Source organism: Gekko japonicus, unplaced genomic scaffold, assembly GCF_001447785.1.
Source record: "Gekko japonicus isolate JY-2015 unplaced genomic scaffold, Gekko_japonicus_V1.1 scaffold666, whole genome shotgun sequence".
Classification (NCBI taxonomy): Eukaryota; Metazoa; Chordata; class Lepidosauria; order Squamata; family Gekkonidae; genus Gekko; species Gekko japonicus.
In genome coordinates, this window is record NW_015160854.1 from 55527 (window position 1) to 76823 (window position 21297).

The 21297-nt window shown below is 46.8% G+C and overlaps 1 protein-coding gene across 1 annotated transcript in view; it reads left to right on the forward strand.

The window, feature by feature from the left end:
• STYX (serine/threonine/tyrosine interacting protein) overlaps nucleotides 1–21297 on the forward strand; it is a 46742-nt gene that overhangs the window by 6818 nt on the left and 18627 nt on the right. The window contains exon 2 of the mRNA XM_015421331.1: nucleotides 17899–17931. Within this exon, the coding sequence (XP_015276817.1) occupies nucleotides 17899–17931 (33 nt within the window). The remainder of the gene's footprint in view (nucleotides 1–17898; nucleotides 17932–21297) is intronic.

Below are 21297 nucleotides of genomic sequence, written 5' to 3' on the forward strand. Positions count from 1 at the left end.
TATATATATATAGTTCTAGATATAGATATAGATATATATGTATAGTTATAGTTATAGATATAGTTATAGATATATATGTCAGTGTGTGTGTGTGTGTATCTATATATATGCGCGCGCCGACACGCGTGTCCGTCTGCATGAGGGCGCGCGTGTCTGCGTGCTTCCCGCAGGCGCATGCAGAGCGCGCCCCGGCCGCCGCCCCCCCCTCCAGTTTCTCCCGCTTTTCTTCTCTCCCCCCACCACCACCAGGACGACGTCTGGAGCCCCGGACTCGGGTTCTGGACCTCGTGGGAAGCCGTCTCCAGTCGTGAAGGGCGTGGGGGAAACAGCAAAAAGATGGAGGAGCTGGCTGGTTTTGCTCCAGGGGGTTATGCGTGGCTACTGTCTGTGGCTGTCTGTCGTCTCCTCCCCTCCCTCCCTCCCTCCCTCTCTTTCTCCGCAGGTGAATTGGTGGGGGGATTGTCGCGGAGCACACCAATCGAGTGTAAAATGCCCCTGGGGGGGGGTCTTCTCCCCAAGCAGGGGCCGAGCCTCTGTTTTGACCTGCCCGACTCTTCTTCCTCCATTCCTGGATTACCTGTGTTTGCTCCGTGTTCTTCTCTCTACTTCCTCTCTGTTTTTATACCTGTGGCTGGTTGCACTTCTGTACAGTTTGCTGTTTGTTTGTTTATTTATTTATTATTACACTTATATCCCTCCCTCCCTCCCCGCGAACGGGCTCCGGTTGCAAAAACAGTAAAGGCGATAAGAATCCGGCTCCTGTGAAGTAATTCGCCGCTCACGGGGCTGACGGCTCTCTGTGGCCTTGGGCAGAGCGGAGGGTACTGCGGATCCAGTGTTCTGACCTGGTATAAAGTTGCAGGGTGCGTGCCCTGTGATAGGGCTAACATCGGTTCTCCGGCCTCGTTACCAATGCTCCCTCTAAGCTGAGTGAGTGCGAGCCAGCTCACAGTTCTTTGGCCTCCGGCTCAACACATTTGTGCCTTCGCTCAGGAAGGAGGGCTCCAGAGCAAACTGATTTACGCAGCCGCCAAATCCCTCGCTCACAACTTTAATGCCAGCGGCTGACAAAGTAGAATTTTTGCTCACAAGACTCCACAGCTTAGAGGGAGCATTACTGATTTATTTCATTTATACCCCGCTTTTTCTCTCCTAATGGAGGCCCCAGCAGCTTGTGTCATTCTCCTCTTCTCCCCGTTATCCTCACAACAATCTTGTGAGGTAGGTTGGGCTGGCAAGAAAGCATCGCGTGACTCGCCTGTCCTAGAACCGAACCTTGGAAGCGTGTTTGTCTTTCCGATAAGCAGCCTCTGAAGTTTGGCTCTGCGAGCAAGCCCCTCAGGAGGGAGTGTTGGTTCCTCTTGGTGGTGCATTACAGGATCTCCAGAAATAGCTGCAGAGGGAAGAAGATATCTACCCGTTCCCCAAAGGAGAAGTAAAACTGGGTGTGGGCGAAGTGTGTCAGCGAAGTCTTGGTTGGCATTAGGTGAACTCCAGAGCGGTGGTGGTCCAAATAAACACGTATTTTATTTCCTTCTTTTATGCACCACCTTTCCTGCTCAATGGGAACGTTGTTCTCCTCAATTTTATCCTCATGCCAACCCTGCGAGGTAGATTAAGCAGAGAGAGTGTGACTGGCCCAAGGTCACCCAGTGACCTTCCGTGGCACAAGTGGAGATTCAGGCCTGGGTTTTCCAGATGCTAGTTTGACACACTTAACCAACACACCACACCAGGTCTCCCGGCTTTACTGGTGTCCTCAGTCCCCTTTTCCTATTCACAGTTACAGGATTTGTCCTTATCAAGGCTCTGACTCCTGCTAGCGCGGCTGCCATTCCAAGGACTGCCGGTCAAGTTTCCTCACACCCCGCTGAGGATTTTGGTTGCCCCCTCTTCAGATAAAGGGATTTTACTTAGCATCCCGCTTTGGGTCCCTGCAGTCACATCAACATACAAAACTGCCTGAGTCAGACCCTTGGTCCATCAAGGTCTGGATTGTCTACTCAGACTGGCAGCAGTTCCCCAGGGTCCCAGGCAGAGAAAGGTCATTTACATCACCTACTGCCAGGTCCTTTTTTTAAAAAAAATAAAAAATAGCATTTTATTGAGTTTTATATATTTTTACATCCTGTATTACTTGTTAGTTGTATACAGTATCTTTCAACAGCATCTAATAAACAAGAAGAGAAATGTTCTCCATACGTACAATACTTGTTAATAAAACACAAAGTCTCTATATTTCTGAGGTAGTGCATATAATCGGGGTTGACAAGCAGTAAGATATTCAAAAAACAAACCATTTTTCCATAAAATTATTAACACCTTTTGGATTGTCAAAAGCTATTAATTGCATAGCGATTTTATCTGAAACTATCAACTCCCACAGTTTAGATCTCCATTGTGATAGATTTGGTACCTTAAACAATTTCCAATTGAAAGCGATTAAGTTTTTTGCAGCCATTAGCATAGTAGAAATTAACTCTTTGTTCTGTTTAGACAGTTTCAGACCTCTGCCAGGTCCTTTTAACTAGAGATGCTGGGTATTGAACCTGGGACCTTCTCCATGCCAAGCGGCAGCTCCTTTACTGAACTGCAGCTCCTCCCGCCCTCTGTCTTGAACTATATGTCTCTTACTTGTCAGCCATCCTTGCTAAGGGTCCATGTGAACCCCGTTTATCAGAAATAGGATGCTGAGGAATTCATGGCGGTGTAATAGACCCATCCTGTCACCCGTTTTCTCCATTTGTACATCCCAAACTTGGCCGCTAGCAGGATTGGCTGTTGAATCATGTAAAGATGTAAATGTAGCCATTCTAGCAAGCCCCAGGGTATATCCTTTGGGTACTTCCCTACTGCTTTGTAGCCTTTCCAGCCAAACACAGCCAGTGCAATGAAACTGCTAAAAGTCTCACCCTGTAAATTCTGGAATATGCTTTGCTTCTAGTTTTGCTGTATCTCCAGGAAAACTATTCTGCCTCTGGGGGTTAAGAACACTTCTGTCTGCTCTCTTGCGAGCCTAATGGCCAAAATCGTCCATGTCTGCAGAGGGCAGCCTCCTGTCCATTCCTTTTGACTCTCTTAGCTCCTTCTCTCCCTTTTGTTAACCTCACATGCGTGTCTTTAACACCTTGCTATATACACCCCCCCCTCACTTCATATCTGTTCTCCTCCATCTCTGGTTCCATTTATGCTTCACTTTGTTACTATATTTAGCGTCACCATTTCCTGTCAGAGTCTGTAGTAATCGGAGTGTGGTCCTGATTTTGGCATTTCTGGGTTGTGTGTAGCATTTCTCCCCAAGCACGGCAGCTGAATTTTAGATCTCGTCCTCGCTTGCCGTGTTTCTAAGAAATTTGCTCTTACGCTGCTGAATGTTTGGTAGCATCTGTATTGTCTGCATGAAGTCAAGTGCACTGCACGCCTGAGTTTTACCTTGAGGACTGTACACATAGGAAAGGTTTCACTTTATAGTGAGGATTTCACCTAAGCCTCTAAGAAAGGTTATCCTTTTCTGGCATGAGCTCAAGGCTCATTAGAATGCCTTTGGTATAGCTGCACCACATCTCCTGTTAAGCTTCACATAAGCCGCCCACTGACCTTACAGAATCTAAGGTTTTCCTTTATTAAACCAGATCAGCCAGCTGTTTGGTCAGTGGATCTCTGACATGGATCAAGCAGCCAGAGAGAGTGACGCTTTGGCAGCTGACTTGCTTGCAAGTCTATCAGAGACCTGCAGACATGTTAGTCTCTTGTAGGTCCTAGTAAGATTGCTGTCACTAAAGAAGTTTTATTGGCTTTGGGGAACTCATTTGGCCTGAGGAAGAGATTGAGGAAGATGCAGTCATTCAAACATTAAAATGCTGTGGAAGAGACTTGGTGTGTTAGTTGGTGGAAACGGTGAAGGATCATTATTAAAATGATGTATGAAAAACTAATTAGAGCCCATTTGCATAACTAAAACCGTGAAACTTAACATTACTAACAGTGCAGTCCTGTGCCAGTTACACTCTACTATACTCAGAGTTACTCCTATGCTCAGAGTTACTCTAGCCAGTTTGGTGTAGTGGTTAAGTGTGCGGACTCTAATCTGGGAGAACCGGGTTTGATTCCCCACGCCTCCACTTGCCGCTGCTGGATGACCTTGGACGAGCCATAGTTCTGACAAGAGCTGTTCTTGAAAAAGAGCAGTTTCTGTCAAGAGCTCTCTCAGCCCCACCTACCTGACAGGGTGCCTGTTGTGGGGAGGGGAAGGGAAAGGAGTTCGCAAGCCATTTTGAGACTCCGAGTGAAGGGTGGGGTATAAATCCAATCTCTTCTTCTTCTTCTTTCAGTCTCAGTCCTGCATTTGCAATGTATGGATAACCATACTGGTTAGATAACCCCATACTACCACAGTAATGTTATGCAAAGTGCAGGAAATTTGCTGTATAAATTATTATTATTTGTCCAAACAGGGCTCCTGCACAAACTGTCTAATCCTTTTTCTCACCTGTTCACGGAAAGGGACATCCCCTTCCTTTCCACAAATTTGCCGGCTCGGCATTTTTTTCATGTAACTGTCTGGCTGCCCCGTGCACCTTTGGCTCACTGCTAGTTCATCATAAGGCATCAGGAGCATGTTTGTGTGGTGGGTGGGAAATTCTCTGGACCCACCTTTGGAAACAAGGTGGATTCCCGTTCCTTGTGGCTCAGTCTTTCCACAGCAGAATAGCTATTGTTCTGCTCTTGAATAGATCTATTTCTATCCTAAAGGGAGGCCAGGCCTGCCTCTCCGGGGCTGTGTCTGCACATAGCTTCTCTTTAGACTGGAGGCCATCCTGAGTCCTTCCACTCCATCCTTTGGACACCACTGTCCTTCTAGTCACTTGGTCATAAGAACATCAAAACAGCCCTGCTGGATCAGACAGTAGTCCCTCTAGTCCAGCATCATATCTCACACAGTGGCCAACCAGTTCCTCTGGAGAGCCAACAACAGGGCGTAGAGGCCGAGGCCTTCCTAAGAACATCAGAAGAGCCCTGCTGGATCAGACCAGTGGTCCATCTAGTCCAGCCTCCTGTCTCACATAGTGGCCAACCAGCTCCTCTGGAGAGCCAAGAACAGGGCATAGAGGCTGAGGCCTTCCCCTGATAAAAACATAAGAAGAGTCCTGCTGGATCAGACCAGTGGTCCTTCTAGTCCAGCATCCTGTCTCACACAGGGGCCAACCAGTTCCTCTGGAGGGTCAACAACAGGGCAGAGAGGCCGAGGCCTTCATAAGAACATCAGAAGAGCCCTGCTGGATCAGAGCAGTGGTCCATCTAGTCCAGCATCCTGTCTCACATAGTGGCCAACCAGCTCCTCTGGAGGACCAACAACAGGGCATAGAGGCTGAGGCCTTCCCCTGATAAGAACATAAGAAGAGCCCTGCTGGATCCGACCAGTGGTACTAGATCTAGTCCAGCATCCTGTCTCACATAGTGGCCAACCAGCTCCTCTGGAGGACCAACAACAGGGCATAGAGGCTGAGGCCTTCCCCTGATAAGAACATAAGAAGAGCCCTGCTGGATCCGACCAGTGGTACTAGATCTAGTCCAGCATCCTGTCTCACATAGTGGCCAACCAGCTCCTCTGGAGGACCAACAACAGGGCATAGAGGCTGAGGCCTTCCCCTGATAAGAACATAAGAAGAGCCCTGCTGGATCCGACCAGTGGTACTAGATCTAGTCCAGCATCCTGTCTCACATAGTGGCCAACCAGCTCCTCTGGAGGACCAACAACAGGGCATAGAGGCTGAGGCCTTCCCCTGATAAGAACATAAGAAGAGCCCTGCTGGATCCGACCAGTGGTACTAGATCTAGTCCAGCATCCTGTCTCACATAGTGGCCAACCAGCTCCTCTGGAGGACCAACAACAGGGCATAGAGGCTGAGGCCTTCCCCTGATAAGAACATAAGAAGAGCCCTGCTGGATCCGACCAGTGGTACTAGATCTAGTCCAGCATCCTGTCTCACATAGTGGCCAACCAGCTCCTCTGGAGGACCAACAACAGGGCATAGAGGCTGAGGCCTTCCCCTGATAAGAACATAAGAAGAGCCCTGCTGGATCCGACCAGTGGTACTAGATCTAGTCCAGCATCCTGTCTCACATAGTGGCCAACCAGCTCCTCTGGAGGACCAACAACAGGGCATAGAGGCTGAGGCCTTCCCCTGATAAGAACATAAGAAGAGCCCTGCTGGATCCGACCAGTGGTACTAGATCTAGTCCAGCATCCTGTCTCACATAGTGGCCAACCAGCTCCTCTGGAGGACCAACAACAGGGCATAGAGGCTGAGGCCTTCCCCTGATAAGAACATAAGAAGAGCCCTGCTGGATCCGACCAGTGGTACTAGATCTAGTCCAGCATCCTGTCTCACATAGTGGCCAACCAGCTCCTCTGGAGGACCAACAACAGGGCATAGAGGCTGAGGCCTTCCCCTGATAAGAACATAAGAAGAGCCCTGCTGGATCCGACCAGTGGTACTAGATCTAGTCCAGCATCCTGTCTCACATAGTGGCCAACCAGCTCCTCTGGAGGACCAACAACAGGGCATAGAGGCTGAGGCCTTCCCCTGATAAGAACATAAGAAGAGCCCTGCTGGATCCGACCAGTGGTACTAGATCTAGTCCAGCATCCTGTCTCACATAGTGGCCAACCAGCTCCTCTGGAGGACCAACAACAGGGCATAGAGGCTGAGGCCTTCCCCTGATAAGAACATAAGAAGAGCCCTGCTGGATCCGACCAGTGGTACTAGATCTAGTCCAGCATCCTGTCTCACATAGTGGCCAACCAGCTCCTCTGGAGGACCAACAACAGGGCATAGAGGCTGAGGCCTTCCCCTGATAAGAACATAAGAAGAGCCCTGCTGGATCCGACCAGTGGTACTAGATCTAGTCCAGCATCCTGTCTCACATAGTGGCCAACCAGCTCCTCTGGAGGACCAACAACAGGGCATAGAGGCTGAGGCCTTCCCCTGATAAGAACATAAGAAGAGCCCTGCTGGATCCGACCAGTGGTACTAGATCTAGTCCAGCATCCTGTCTCACATAGTGGCCAACCAGCTCCTCTGGAGGACCAACAACAGGGCATAGAGGCTGAGGCCTTCCCCTGATAAGAACATAAGAAGAGCCCTGCTGGATCCGACCAGTGGTACTAGATCTAGTCCAGCATCCTGTCTCACATAGTGGCCAACCAGCCCTATAGTCAGTGCACAACCTAAGCCCCCCGTCCTTCTTCTTTCGGAAAAGTACAGGCGCGGCGAAAGGGGAGGAAGCCGGGCGAATGAAACCTCGGGCTAGGTTTTTATCAATAAAGTTCCGCAGTTCGACTTTCTCAGCCGGCCCCATCGCATAAATTTTACCTTTGGGTAATTTACAGTCAGGCAAAAGTTCAATAGCACAGTCAGTCGAGCGATGAGGGGGCAATTCGTTAGCTTCCTCTTCGCCAAACACCTTTGCCAAGTCTCTATACTCTCGAGGCAAAGAAGCTAACTCTTCCGGTTGCAAAGTGCCGCAGGGGAACTGTGCGGTCGGCTGGTCCCCCCACGAATCCACCCAGCAGTGATCCACACACTTAGCCGACACAAATTTGACAACCCCTTCTTCCCACAAGATGTAAGGGTCATGGGTAAACAACCAGGGACTCCCCAGTACTAAGTCGAACTGCGATTTAGGGGTGACAATGAAGGACCTGGATTCCCAATGATCTCCCGCCCCCAACCGCAAAGCCATAGTCTCGTGCGTACAAGGTTCCATGGGTGCCCCATCCATCTGAGTGAAAATGATGGGGGACTTCAAGGATTGGACTGTGAGAATTGTTATGTTGATTAATAATCCGTAAAGTTTCCGTAGTCCAAACATTTTATTAGGAAGTGGCACACCTAAGATTTCACAATACCTGGGTAAAAATTCTAGCCCAAATATCCAGAAGGTGACCCAAGTCTGGGGTTTGGCAGGCTTTGGGAGGAAAGGACTTGTAAAACCGGGGTTTGGCTGTAGACAGTGGGCCCTCCTTGTGCCCTTTCTTGTCCAGGCTTTCTTCGCGGAGGCTCCTTCCAGCTTAGCTGGTGATACAGATTGAAAGGGCGTGATGAAAAAGTGTTTTGGAATGTAGCCCTCCTCCTAGAACCAGAATTTAAACTGCTGCAGCATGGAATTGCGGGAGACAGATGCTCAGTTACCCAGTCGAAGTTCTGCAATTACAGACAAAACTGAATCTGAAGAAAAGGCTTGGCCTTTTTCTTTCCCAAAGGAGCTGGTGGAATTTGTTCGGAGCCTCTGTCGCTATTTGAGTGTCCCAAGCACAGGAGTGTTTCCTGGAGATGCCTTGAACAAGTGCAGGAGACGGAATTGTGTGTTCCCTTCTGCATTAGCGTGCTAGACATCATTTTTCCCATTTCTTCACCCTAACTGCCCACCTGACAGTGGAGCCACAGTGAGGCAGGCCCAGTTGCAGGGACCACAAGCCTAAACCTTAAAAAATGGAAAAAGGAAAAAGTTACCTGACCTCTCAGCCCTAATTTGTGCTTCTTTGTATTTCCGATCCACTCCACTCCGAAGGGTTCAGATGGGTAGAAATAGGTGAAAACAAAGAAATTACAGTGACTGTTGTTGTCCACTCAGTGATTTCAAACAAATTTAACTCTCTTCCGTGGTGGTCAGTGAGGTGCCTCAGTTTCAGTGTCACTCTCTGTAGCATCACTTGACTTACCTGTTAGTCCTATATCAGATGGTGATTATAGTAGCCCTTCTGCTGTGTAAGAGGAGATGTATAGAGAAGAATTATAGTGTTAATTTTCACTCCACCGGGGCTGCCAGTCAGGCAAATTCGCAACTTTTTTTTTTAAAGTTTAGACTGTTTATATAGATTTGTGGTTTTATTCCCCCCCTTCCCCGGACAATCCTGAAAAACCCTTGAAACCAATGCTCCCTCTAAGCTGTGGAGTCTTGTGAGCAAAAATTCAGCTTTGTGAGCTACTGGCATTAAAGTTGTGAGCGAGCGGTTTGGCTACTGCATAAATTAGTTTGCTCTGGAGCCCTCCTTCCTGAGCTAAGACAAAAATGTGTGAGCCGGGGGCTAAAAAACTGTGAGCTAGCTCACACTAACTCAGCTTAGAGGGAACACTGCTTGAAACTGCCCAATTTGCCTAATATTGTATTGGCAATGGCATCCGTTCATTATTGTTAGTTTTAAAAATTGTGTCCTTAGAACCATTGTGGTTTAGTGATTGAGAGTGGTGGATTAAGATCTGGGAGACCCAGATTTGAATCCCTGCCTGCAAAGGAACCTCGCTGGGTGACCTTGGACCAGTCACACTCTCAGCCTAACCTACCTCACGGGGTTGTTGTGAGGATAAAATGGAGGTGAGGAGAATGATGTGAGCCACCTTGTGTCCCCATTGGGAAGAAAGGCAAGGTATAAATAAATAAATAAACAAACAAACAGAAATGGAACATTTTCTCTGGGAAAATAAAACATTGGGGAAATGTCAATTTTGTAAAATGTTCTGCCCGGCATACTATGCCAGCTGGGGCCTGCCATAGTACACCTCTAAGATGCTCAGCCTATTATGCCACCAACATAAGAACATCAGAAGAGCCCTGCTGGATCAGACCAGGGGTCCATCTAGTCCAGCATCCTGACTCACAAAGCAGCCAGCCAGCCAGTTCCTCTGGAGGGCCAACAGCAGGGCAGAGAGGCCGAGGCCTTCCCCTGATGGCTCTGGGATTCATTGGATTAGTTCCTCTGAATGTGGAGGTTCCCCTCAGTCATGAAGTTGTCCTCTGCCACCTGGCGTATTATGCCACCATATACTGCTGTACATGACCTACTGTTTAATGCGGCTTTATAGTGCCCAGCATATAGTACCACTTCATGCCATCCAGCATATATTATTGTGGCACCTTGTGCCGCCTCCTGCATCCTAGTTTATTGTACTTCGAAGCACATGCAAGACACCACATTGGCTATCCCATTATGCTGCTGAATGGCATTGATCCAGTGTTTTTGCCACTTGATGATTTCCTGTACGTCACCAGGTAGAACTCAAATCGGAGTTCTTTTTTACCAGTCTGGAGCCCAGGACCTCAGCCTGTGTCGAACAGTGGCCTCCTGGGCTGCAACTCCTGACTGGTTCTGGCTCCTCTCCAGGAACTGATCACTTTGCCTTGGGGCCCCGTGGAGCCCAGGCCTTCAGGCTGCCTCCTCTCTCTGGACCACGTGCCAGCAAGTGTGGAGCTCTCCCAGAGAGAGCGTCACTCTCCTGTGCTTCTTTCCTCTCTGTTCTCAGGAACCCTGACTCTCAGCTTCACTGCAGCCTGTTTATGACCTCTGCCCCTGTACCCTGGCTCCTGATGCTTCCAGCACATTATGCCACCTCATGCTGCCAATACACCCTCCAATGCATTGTGCCAATTTGTGCTGCCTTATGCTGCCCAGCATATGATGATACCTAGAATATCATGCTCCCCTATCCTGCACAGTATGTGAGTCCATAAAAAACTAAGATCCTGGCATCCGGCCCCATCACTCCTTGGCAAATAAAAGGGGGAGTCGTGGAAGTAGTGACAGACTTCACGTTCCTGGGATCCCAGATCACCGCAGACTGTGACAGCAGCCATGAAATTAAAAGACGCCTGCTCCTTGGGAGGAAAGCGATGGCGAACCTAAAAAGCATGATGAAAAGTAGAGACATCACCCTGCCAACAAAAGTCCGCATGGTCAAAGCAATGGTATTCCCAGTAGTCATGTATGGCTGCGAGAGTTGGACTATAAGGAAGGCCGAGCGCCAAAGAATAGATTCTTTTGAACTATGGTGCTGGAGAAGACTCTTGAGAGTCCCTTGGACGGCAAGGAGATCAAATCAGTCCATCCTAAAAGAAATCAACCCTGACTGTTCCCTGGAAGGCCAGATAATGAAACTGAAGCTCAAATACTTTGGCCACCAAATGAGAAGGGCGCACTCACTGGAGAAGAAGACCCATGCTGGGAAAGATTGAAGGTCAAAGAAGACGGGGACGGCAAAGGATGAGATGGTTAGACAGTGTCATCGATGCAATGAACATGAAATTGAGCCAACTTCAGAGGACGGCGGAAGACAGGAGGGCCTGGCGAGATCTTGTCCATGGGGTCGCGAAGAGTCGGACTCGACTGTGCGACTGAACAACAACATTGGGCATTCTGTGCACGCCACCTTATTCTCCTCCCTTATGCTGCCCATCGTATTATAATACACATACAAACCAAATATGCCGTAGCTCTGACAAGGATCATGCCTTCACGCCTAAGAACATAAGAGAAGCCATGATGGATCAGGCCAGTGGCCCGCCCAGTCTAATACTCTGTGTCACAGTGACCAAAACCCAGATGCCACCAGGAGGTCCACCAGCAGGGCCAGAACTCCAGAAGCCCTCCCACTGTGCCCCCCCCCAAACACCAGGAATACAGAGCATCACTGCCCCACACAGAGTGTTCCATCTATATCGTGTGGCAAATAGCCACTGATGGACTTCTGCTCCATGTTTCTCCAGTCCCCTCTTGAGGCTGTCTATGCTTGTAGCCACCACCAATATGCAGCAGTGAATTCCACGTGTTAATTACTCTTTGGGTGAAGAAGTACTTCCTTTGATCCCCTCCACTTGCAGCTGCTGGATGACCTTGGGCAAGCCATAGTTCTGTCAGAGCTGTTCTCTCAAGGACAATTCTGGAAAGAGCTCTCTCAGCCCCGCCTACCTAACAGGGTGTCTGTCATGGGGAGGGGAAGGGAAAGGCCGCTCTAAGACTGAGTGAAGGGCGGGGTATAAATTATTTATTTATTATTATTTATCGTATAATCTCCTTCTTCCTCCTCCTCCTCTAAGCCTACTACCCCTTAATCGTCATTTCTCCAAGCTAAAGAGCCCTAAGCTCTTTAACCTTTCTTCATAGGGAAGGAGTTCCATCCTCTTAATCATTTTAGTTGCCTTTTTCTGCACTTTTCCCAGAGCTATAATACCTTTTCTGAGGTGCAGTGGCCAGAACTGTGTCAGTAATACTGCAATTGTGGATAGATCAAGAAGGTCTGAAGAAGTGAGCAGTGACTCAGGAAAGCTCCTACCCTGTCACAAATTGTGTCAGTCTGTAAGATGCTACTTGGAGCTGCGGTGGCTCAAGTGGTTAAGACGCTGAACTGCAGGCTGTGGAAGGTCAGTAGTTCAGCAGTTCGAGACCCGAGTGTGCCGCGTGACGGAGTGAGCTCCCGTCTCTAGTTCCAGCTCCTGCCAACCTAGCAGTTCGAAAGCAAGAAATTGCAAGTAGATATATAGGGACCACTTCGGTGGGAAGGGAACAGCGTTCCGTGCGCCTTGGTGTTTAGTCATGCCGGCCACATGACCACGGAAACGTCTTCGGACAGCGCTGGCTCTTCGGCTTTGAAACGGAGATGAGCACCGCGACCCTAGAGTCGGATTCGACTGGCTTTCGAGCAAGGGAACCTTTACCTTTACCTTTTTAAAGATGCTACTGGACTCTTGCTCTTTTCTACTGCAGTTGTGGAAGCAGTTTGAACAATATTTATCACACATGCCAAACATCCCAGATCCATGTCTTTTTTAAAAAACAAATTTTTTATTAGGATAATACAAATTCTTTCTATATCCTTTTTCCTCTTTCTTCCCCTCCCCTTTATTGGCTTCCCACAGCGTTCCAACCACCAGTTCATATCTTATACTTCCACACATCTCTAACTTGTCATTACACATCTATAGGTAACTTATTTTCTACTATTATCTTTACATATCTTTTTCTATTTTCTTTCACTTTATCTTAATAATTATCAAAGCCAATCAAATTGTCTTTCACATCCCAGTACTTCTCTAAATATTCTTTAAAGTCCTTCCAATCTGCAAAAAATTCTTCTGCCTTCAGATTTTTAAGTTTCCTTGTCATTTTGTCCATTTCTGGCATAAAAAATAACTTCTTTATCAATTCTCCAACTTCTGGGATTCTATCTTGTTTCCAATTTTGAGCATATAGCATTCTTGCTGTTGTTATCATATACCACATTAGTGTCCTTTTTGTTATATTTACTTCTTCCATTTTTAGTCCCAACAATAATATTCCAGATCCATGTCTGACTGTAAAAGCCATGTTGATATTTAAGTTGAAACCACTAATTGATCTAGATGGTGCATTTACCCTCAGTATTTCCTTATATATTTGCAAAGCTGAGAAAGCATTCTTTTTGTTTTGTAGAATATCATGTTGCCAGGTATGTAGTTTGTATTTCTGCCTTTCAAGTTGTAAACAGGTAAAAATCTCAGTATCTGAAGTTCAGATAAGCCTGATAGCAAATGATGCATACGTATCCTGCGACTTCTCTGCCTTTCTAAACTGCCACGCTATGAACAAATATGGGAGTGAAAATGAACAAATTAAAATCACAGTCAAAAACTTCAAAATGAGCTTTTAAAGAACAATTCTCAGATATAAATAAATATGTTTGTTTTGTGTAGTAACACAGGTGACTATTTATTAAACAGGCAGGTGGTCTGATTCAAGGCTGTGATCTTGAGCACACTTGGAAATGTTCCATTGCAATCAGTAGTCCTTTAAGGTAAATCTTTTGGACTAGTCAATACTAGTCTGTCTGGGATCTGGAAGCAACTAGATAACTGTATGTGCTTTTTGTTGGCACTCATAAACATAGTCATTTGCAAGACACTTCTGGGCTGACACAGTGTGACGATTGTTCGTTTTCAGTAACGCTTAAGTTTTTGGCTAAGGTTCTGTGGTTTGAAATGCTTTGTAAATTGCCGGTTTGTGACCACATGGGTTGCAAGAGTTGCACACATTTCAAATGGCTTATCCCGATGCATCACTCAGCCAGTTCTAAGAGTTCATTTTAAACTGTATAACAGGAGCAAGCAAATGTGTGTGTTAGTTTCTTGCTGTGCCATTCAGAAGTTACAGCTGAGGAAATCTGCATGGCAGAGGGGGGCTTCAAATGCTGTTCAGTACCAAAGAGCTGTGCCCGGGCCTGAAGAATATATCTCAGATCTGTCTGAGCCCCAAATGCCCGGTCCAGCATAGATGGTGGCACTTGAAGCCCTGTTCACGCCCAGTATAAAGATCGTGCCTGCTAGCTGTTGATCACTTTTTGCTAGGGAATAAGTCTGTCTGATACTTGCTGTAGAGCTTACTTCCTTGTGTGAGAGCGTCCAGATAGATCCCACAGTTGCTCAAAGGACACAAAGGCAGGGGTAGGACTTGAGAGCCACTTTGGTGTAGTGGTTAAGTAGTCTGGGAGAACCGGGTTCAATGCCCCACTCCTCCACTTGCAGCTGCTGGCTGACCTTGGGCAAGCCACAGTTCTCTCAGAGCTGTTCTCCCATGAGCAGTCCTCGAAAGAGTTCTCTCAGCCCCACCTACCTCACAGGGTGTCTGTTGTGGGGGGGGGAGGAAGGGAAAGAAGTTTGTAAGCTGCTCCCATGAGACTCCGAGTGAAAGGCAGGGTATAAATCCAATCTCCTCCTCCTCGTCTTTCTTAAGGGTAGGAAATGGGTTGGATGAGCGTGTGGGAGGGGGTCTGACGGGTTGCGACCCCCCCGAGCCTTGGTAAAAGGCTCCCAGCCAGGGGGCTTTTGAGGAGCGACTTCTTCGATGGCTGAAAGCCAGAGAATTGAGGCGCCCCTCCGCCCCGAAGTTCCTGCCGCTGAGTGACCGCATGGTACGAGTGCTGCTGACCGGGACAAGCGTTGGAGATCAGGCGAAATAAATGATGACAAGTGAGGCCGAATGGCCAACAACGAACTGTGAGTCGGGTTGAAGTGAGCATGACGATATAAAAAGAAGCTGCCCCCTCTAAAAAGAGCGACGGGAAAGTGAGCAGGGAAGGGGTCCCTCCCAAATGCATAGACGGAATACAGAAGGAAAGAGGGGGGAGTGGAAAAATAAGCGTTTAAAACTGTTTTGAGAAACTTACCAGAGCGCAGAAAAGCGTTCGGGCGAACATCAGAGACTTTAGCAAATTCTTTGAAAAGTAAACAAATCCAAAAAGATGGCGAGGAAGAAACCGGAGAAAGAGAAGCTGTTGAAATCGAAAGTAGGGGGCAGTCCTTGAACAGATGAGGTCACTGAGCTCGCAAAACTTTTAGCTGACTCCCTACGCCCTCTGCTGGACAAGATCACTGGCATTAAACAACAGCTGTCAACAATTGGGCAGAGTTTAGAAGAGCAGCAGATGCAGCTCACTCAATCCTTGAAAGCAACAGAGCAAATGGGAGAGAAAGTGAAGGAAATGGACGTCACTACTAAAAAGGTTAAGGAAAAGGTGCAAAAGCTGGAAGCTATGGGAAGAGTCAAAGCTTTTACAACTACAAATGGATAAAGCAAATTTGGTTCTACAGTTTCAAGGGGTCCCGGAAATTAAAGGAGAGAATCTGAAGCAACAGCGGAGTGAAGCATTAGCCCCAATGACAGATTTAACAGCGGAATACCTTTGCAGCGAGATGGATGTGGTCTACATGTCCTATTCATCGTCGTACATCAAGAAAAATAATCTGCCTGGGGAGATAGTGGTCAGATTTTCGAAGAGACATGTGAGAGATGCTATTTTGAAAGCAACTTCGGAAACACCCTTGAAAATTGGGGACAACATTAGGATCTTAAAAGACATTCCATTTGACATAAGACAGAAGAGAAAGAACTATAAAGAATTAATCCTTTTCTTACAAACAAATGGCATTAATTACAGGTGGTTAACCCCAGAATGCGTCATTTTCGAGCTCAACGATAAAAAAGAAAAGATTGACTCTGTTTTTAAAGCACGCAAATTTCTGCGGACACAACTTGGAGAGCCAGAGGAGGGTAAAGGGGAAGAAGAAGAAAGCAAGTCTGATGGCGAGTTGGGCTCTGGGTCTTCGGACGAGGACTCCCCCTCTGAAAAGGGGGCGGCTGCCCCCAAAAGCCCGTATAAACTGAGGATTAGAAAAGATAAGAATAAATAAGGGCTGAAGGACTCTGATTTGTGCCTGAAGAAATAGGGAAATAACTTCGGGATGCTTTGGGATTTTCTTTAAACAGTTAAAGGGGATGGTTAAACGATATTATCTTAGCATAACCAACTAAGTTCATTGTATTATTAGTAGCTTTTTGAAAATAGCATGATGTTAAGCTGATGTATTGATCTCCTACTCTTGGGTTTTTAGTTAGTTGTGGATCTTTATTCTTTCTCCCCCTAGATGTAGTTCCCTTTCCCATATTTTCTGTTGTAGTGTTGTAGTCTGGGAAAAAAAAACCCCAAAAACCCCCCCCCCCCCGGGGGGGTAAAAAAAAAAAAAAAAAGGAAATGGGTTGGATGCAGCTGTGCTCTCTCTTTTTTTTGCCAGGAGAAACTTGAACCCCGCTTAATTAAAAAAAAAAGTATCAGGATCTCTAGATAGACAGTTAAATAATTAGTTTGCTGCCAGTGAAAATTTTAAAATGGCGTGTTTTATTTGTCACATGTCAGTGAATCACTCTTTAGTGGGAATTTGGTAGCCCAATGGACATTTAACGATTGAAGTTATTGTTTGCTGTGCCGGGGAGATAAAACTTCATTCGCTGTTCAGCCAATGGTGACCACAATGAGTAATATACACGGTTTTACGCATCAAGGGAAATGAACTCCTGGGCTGCTTCTTGGTTTGTTTTGTCCCTTTAGGTAGGTGTGGCACTTTGAAAGGTTAGATCTATTTCACACTGGACCCTATTGAGGAAGTGCACATCTTAGCATAGTTGGTGGCAGTTGTGGGCTGGGAGAAAAAAACTGTGAACAGGGAGATCCAAAGGTAATAAAATGCAAGCGGTACACATGACAAAGGGCTACAAAATAACCTTGTGACACTTTAAAGACTATGAAACTCCAGCCTTTTGTGGACTCACTCTCTTAGTCCTTGCGATGCAGGACTCTTCTAATGCCCATAGCCAAAAGAAAGGCAAGGAACATACCCCATGGGAAATAATCTAAGGTGACTCATGTTTGCTGAAATCCGTTGAAAGAATCTTGAGTCTGCATCCTGAACGTCTTCTCTAAGCGCCATTTATTTATTTATTCGCCTTTCTCATTGAGATGTAAACTGGATTACAGAACACGAAGGCAATGCAGTACAAAAGGCATTACACAGTGCAAGAATAAAGACTGCAGAAAAGTCTCAGGCACTAAAATTAGAATCCTGTTCACTTTATAAAAATGCCCTCTTGAATAATACTGTTTAACTGTCACCCTATCACTTTTATACAAAGTTCCATTTTGCTGCAACTTTATTCCCTCCTAAACAGTTTAATTGCGCCCATTCTGGGGAACAGCAGAAGCACCAGAGCTGTATTAACGTCTCCAGCTGCATTAACCTCTCCAGCAGTCAACCTGCTCCTGGGCAGACTCTTTAACCAAGCCAGAGAGGGCCCATTGAATTCCATCAGATATAGGGAGTGTGATGCACTTTAGAGGAGGAGGAGAGGAGGAGGAGGAGATTGGATTTATACCCCGCCCTTCACTACCCAAAGGAGTCTCAGAGCGGCTTACAAACTCCTTTCCCTTCCCCTCCCCACAACAGACACTCTGTGAGGTGGGTGGGGCTGAGAGAGCTCTGACACAAACGGCTCTTTTTCAAGGACAGCTGTGCCAGAGCTTGTGACTGACCCAAGATCATATCAGCAGGTGGAATTGGAGGAGTGTGGAATCAAACCCAGTTCTCCCAGATTAGACTCCGCACACTTAACCACTACACCAAACTGGCTTTAACGATGCAGTATCAATAATTGTGACTGTCTTCTCTCCAGCCCCCTGCCTTCCCGCTTGCTCAAGAATGTGATTGTTGGCTAACTTGTTCTTTATTGTGTGTAAACGGTTTCTTTTTCTTTTTCAGGACTGGACATATCCAATGAGAAGAGAGATGCAGGTATGGATGTTTCTCTCAGTCAAAGTTGGTTGTTAATCTGCCCCTTGGTGCTGCTCCGGAAAATCCTAAGGACCCCTAAGATCCTCTTGGGTACTGCATGAGTAAATGAGGAATGAGAGTCTGGAAGCCTCCTTTATTCCAGAGGGGTCCTGGTCAATGCTCCCTCTAGGCTGTGGAGTCCTGTGAGCAAAATTTCTACCTTGTGAGTTCCTGGCATTAAAGTTGCGAGCAAGCGATTTGGCTGCTGCATAAATTAGTTTGCTCCGGAGCCCTCCTTCCTGAGCTGAGACAAAAATGTGTGAGCCAGAGGCTAAAAAACAGTGAGCTGGCTCACACTGACTCAGCTTAGAGGGAACACTGGTCCTGGTCCCTAAAAGGCTAATTCCGGGGGCGGGGTGAGTAGGGTAGAACCGGATCTGTACAAATTTATGTTGCTTCAGAGTACACTGCTCCCAAGATCAGAGGATTTATTGGGATTGTCAAGTTAGTGCATTAAAAAAAAATTATGTACATTCCCCCATAGAAATGGCAGCTGCAGCGTTATTTTTGAGAGACAGTGCCCTAGACACACACAACACACTTTGTTTCTGGATTTCGCCTGGCACTCCCCATTGCCATGCCAAGGGACCCAACCCCGGTAGTAGAAAAGAGCCAGAGTCCAGTAGCACCTTAGATGCTAACAAAATATGTGGCAGGGGAGGAGCTTTCGTGAGTCACTGCTCAGGTATCTGAAGAAGTGAGCGGTGACTCAGGAAATCTCATCTCCTGCCACATATTTCGCTAGTCTTGAAGGTGCTCCTGGACTCTTGCCCTTTTGTGCTGCTACAGACAGACTAACACAGCTACCCGTCTTGATCCAACCCCAGTGAGTTGCCTTGCCTCTCCGATTCTTTTCAAGCTCCTGGGCTTGCAGGCAGTTCCCAGCAGTGTTCCCTCTAAGCTGAGTGAGTGTGAGCTAGCTCACAGTTTTTTAGCCTCTGGCTCACATTTTTGTCTTAGCTCAGAAAGGATGGTTTCAGAGCAAACTAATTTACGCCGTAGCCAAATTGCTCACGCACAACTTTAGTGCCAGTAATTCACAAAGTAGAATTTTTGCTCACAAGACTCCACAGCTTAGAGGGAGCATTGGTTCCCAGCCCAAGGCCATTCACCCAGAACTGAGCATTTAGCAACAGCGACCTTTGCTTGTGGGCAGCTGGCTGCCCTCTGTGTGTACCTCTCCGTTTCCTTCAATGGGCCCAGGTTTGCTCTAGGCAGGAGGCTAGGAGGCCGCTAGTTCAGCCAGGAGCTCTCTTCTCATAGTCTATAGCAGAGGGGGTGGAGAGGTCATCCTGTAATACTTCCTGCTCTTGTTTTTAAGAATGGTAGTTGTTTCAGAACGTTGCTAAGGAGGTTATGAATAAAGAAGTAAAAGGATCGGGGAAGCTGTGGGACAGAATTAACTGCTAAATGGGACCCTCAGTGTGAGGAAGAGTGGAATCCCGTCTGTAATGATTTCATGTTTTGGTGTGTGTGTTCCTTTAAATGTTTAGTTTGACTGCAGTACTGAAAGAAGAGTGATAGAGGGAGATGCGTGTATTGTGATTGGCTGCTGACAGAGAGTGTGGGAGGCAGGGTGTCTGAGAGGATTCTCTGTGTGTGTGTCTATGAGGAGAGACAAATATGGAAGAGTTTTGAAGAGATTCTCTGTGTGAAGTCTGAAGAGAGAGCATAGTCTGTGTGACTGTGGAATTTTGAGTTTAATTCTGTATGAATAAGACCAACAGTTTAGTTAGTGTGACTAAGAGAGTTGATTCTATTCAGTGTGAATAAAACAAAGAGACTAGCCTGTGTGGCTATATGAGAGAGAGAGAGTATACTGAGTGTATAAGCCTGTCAGAGTGGAGTTTAAGAGGTTGAGAGACTGTAACACCAAGCTTTGCCAGTTATGTTTACGTTCCTTTCTTCAGCAACTGTTCAAAATAACCAGAAACTTATTTTGTTCTTTTTCAAATAAATCAATTTTTGTTTAAACTTATCCCAGAAATCAGTACAGTACTTCCTCAGGGCCACATAGTCCGCTGAAGTGCCCAGACCCTGGGTCATACTACCAAAAGAGAGAGATTTGGGATTTTTAATTCCTAGTGGCAGCAGAAAACTACCAAGTTTATGTATCCAGAGAGTGTTTAAAGGTAAAACTGTTTCCCCTATAAGCAAGCACCTCACACCGTCCATACGGTCCCAGTACAAAGAAGCAAGCAGGCGGCAGGTCTGTGTGTACAGCCAAGCTTTTCACTCCCGATTTCTTCTGCTCAGTATCAGCCTCAGAAATTGTGGAGGGAAGGGCAAAGAGGTCAAAATAGACTGAGGAGGGGGCACCTGTCTCCTCTTTAAGCATTTGTTACATGTTAACACTGATTCTAAAGTTTTGTGTTCACCTGGAAATGGAGTGTATTGGTTTTGGTAGGGTTTGCGTCTAGGCATGTGTGCTTAGGATAGCAGCCAAAATAAAAGATGCAAATCAGTTGCCAAATTCTAAAAGACAAGTCTTTGCGTAGAGATCTCGACCAATGCTCCCTCTAAGCTGTGGCGTCTTTTGAGCAAAAATTCTACTTTGTGAGCTCCTGGCATTAAAGTTGTGAGCGAGCGATTTGGCTACCGCATAAATCAGTTTGCTCTGGAGCCATCCTTCCTGAGCGAAGATAAAAATGTGTGAGCCAGAGGCTAAAAAATGGTGAGCTAACTCACACTAACTCAGCTGAGAGGGAACATTGATCTCGACCAAATGAGAAGCCTTCCTGATCTGCCTTATAGGTCTAACGCAGCAGGAGAGGATTCCCTTTCAGCTAGGATTCCCTTTCAGCTTCATGGCACAAAAAGATTCAGTAGGGTTGGTCTTGCCTGGTGAATTTCTGCCCGTTTGGTTGCCAAAGGCTCAGGGGTCCTCACATCCCTCAGTGCCACTGACACCAAGGGTGTGTTGAGAAAGGTCCGGTGAAACAATTTGGATTGCTCAAGAAAATGAGCCGGTCCCCCCCCTTTAGGATAGTGGGGCATAACAAAGGATTCCAGAAGATAAGTATTGATTCGGGCAAAGAAGAGGAGGTAGCATTAAGGTGAGAGAGAAGGCAGAAGGCGGAGAGGTAGGTTTGGGATATGCAAGCAGTAAAAAGATGGCGTAACAATCAGGAGAAATATTTCCTGAAATCTCTGTTTCGTAGTGGCAACAGGCAGTCTTTGCTAGGTATACACATAAACACACACGAAGCTGCCTTCTACTGAATCAGACCTTCAGTCCATCGAGGTCAGTGCTGTCTATGCAGAGTCTCTGGCTGAGGTCTTGCACATTTTAACTGAGATGCCAGAGACCATCTGCATGCAAAGAAG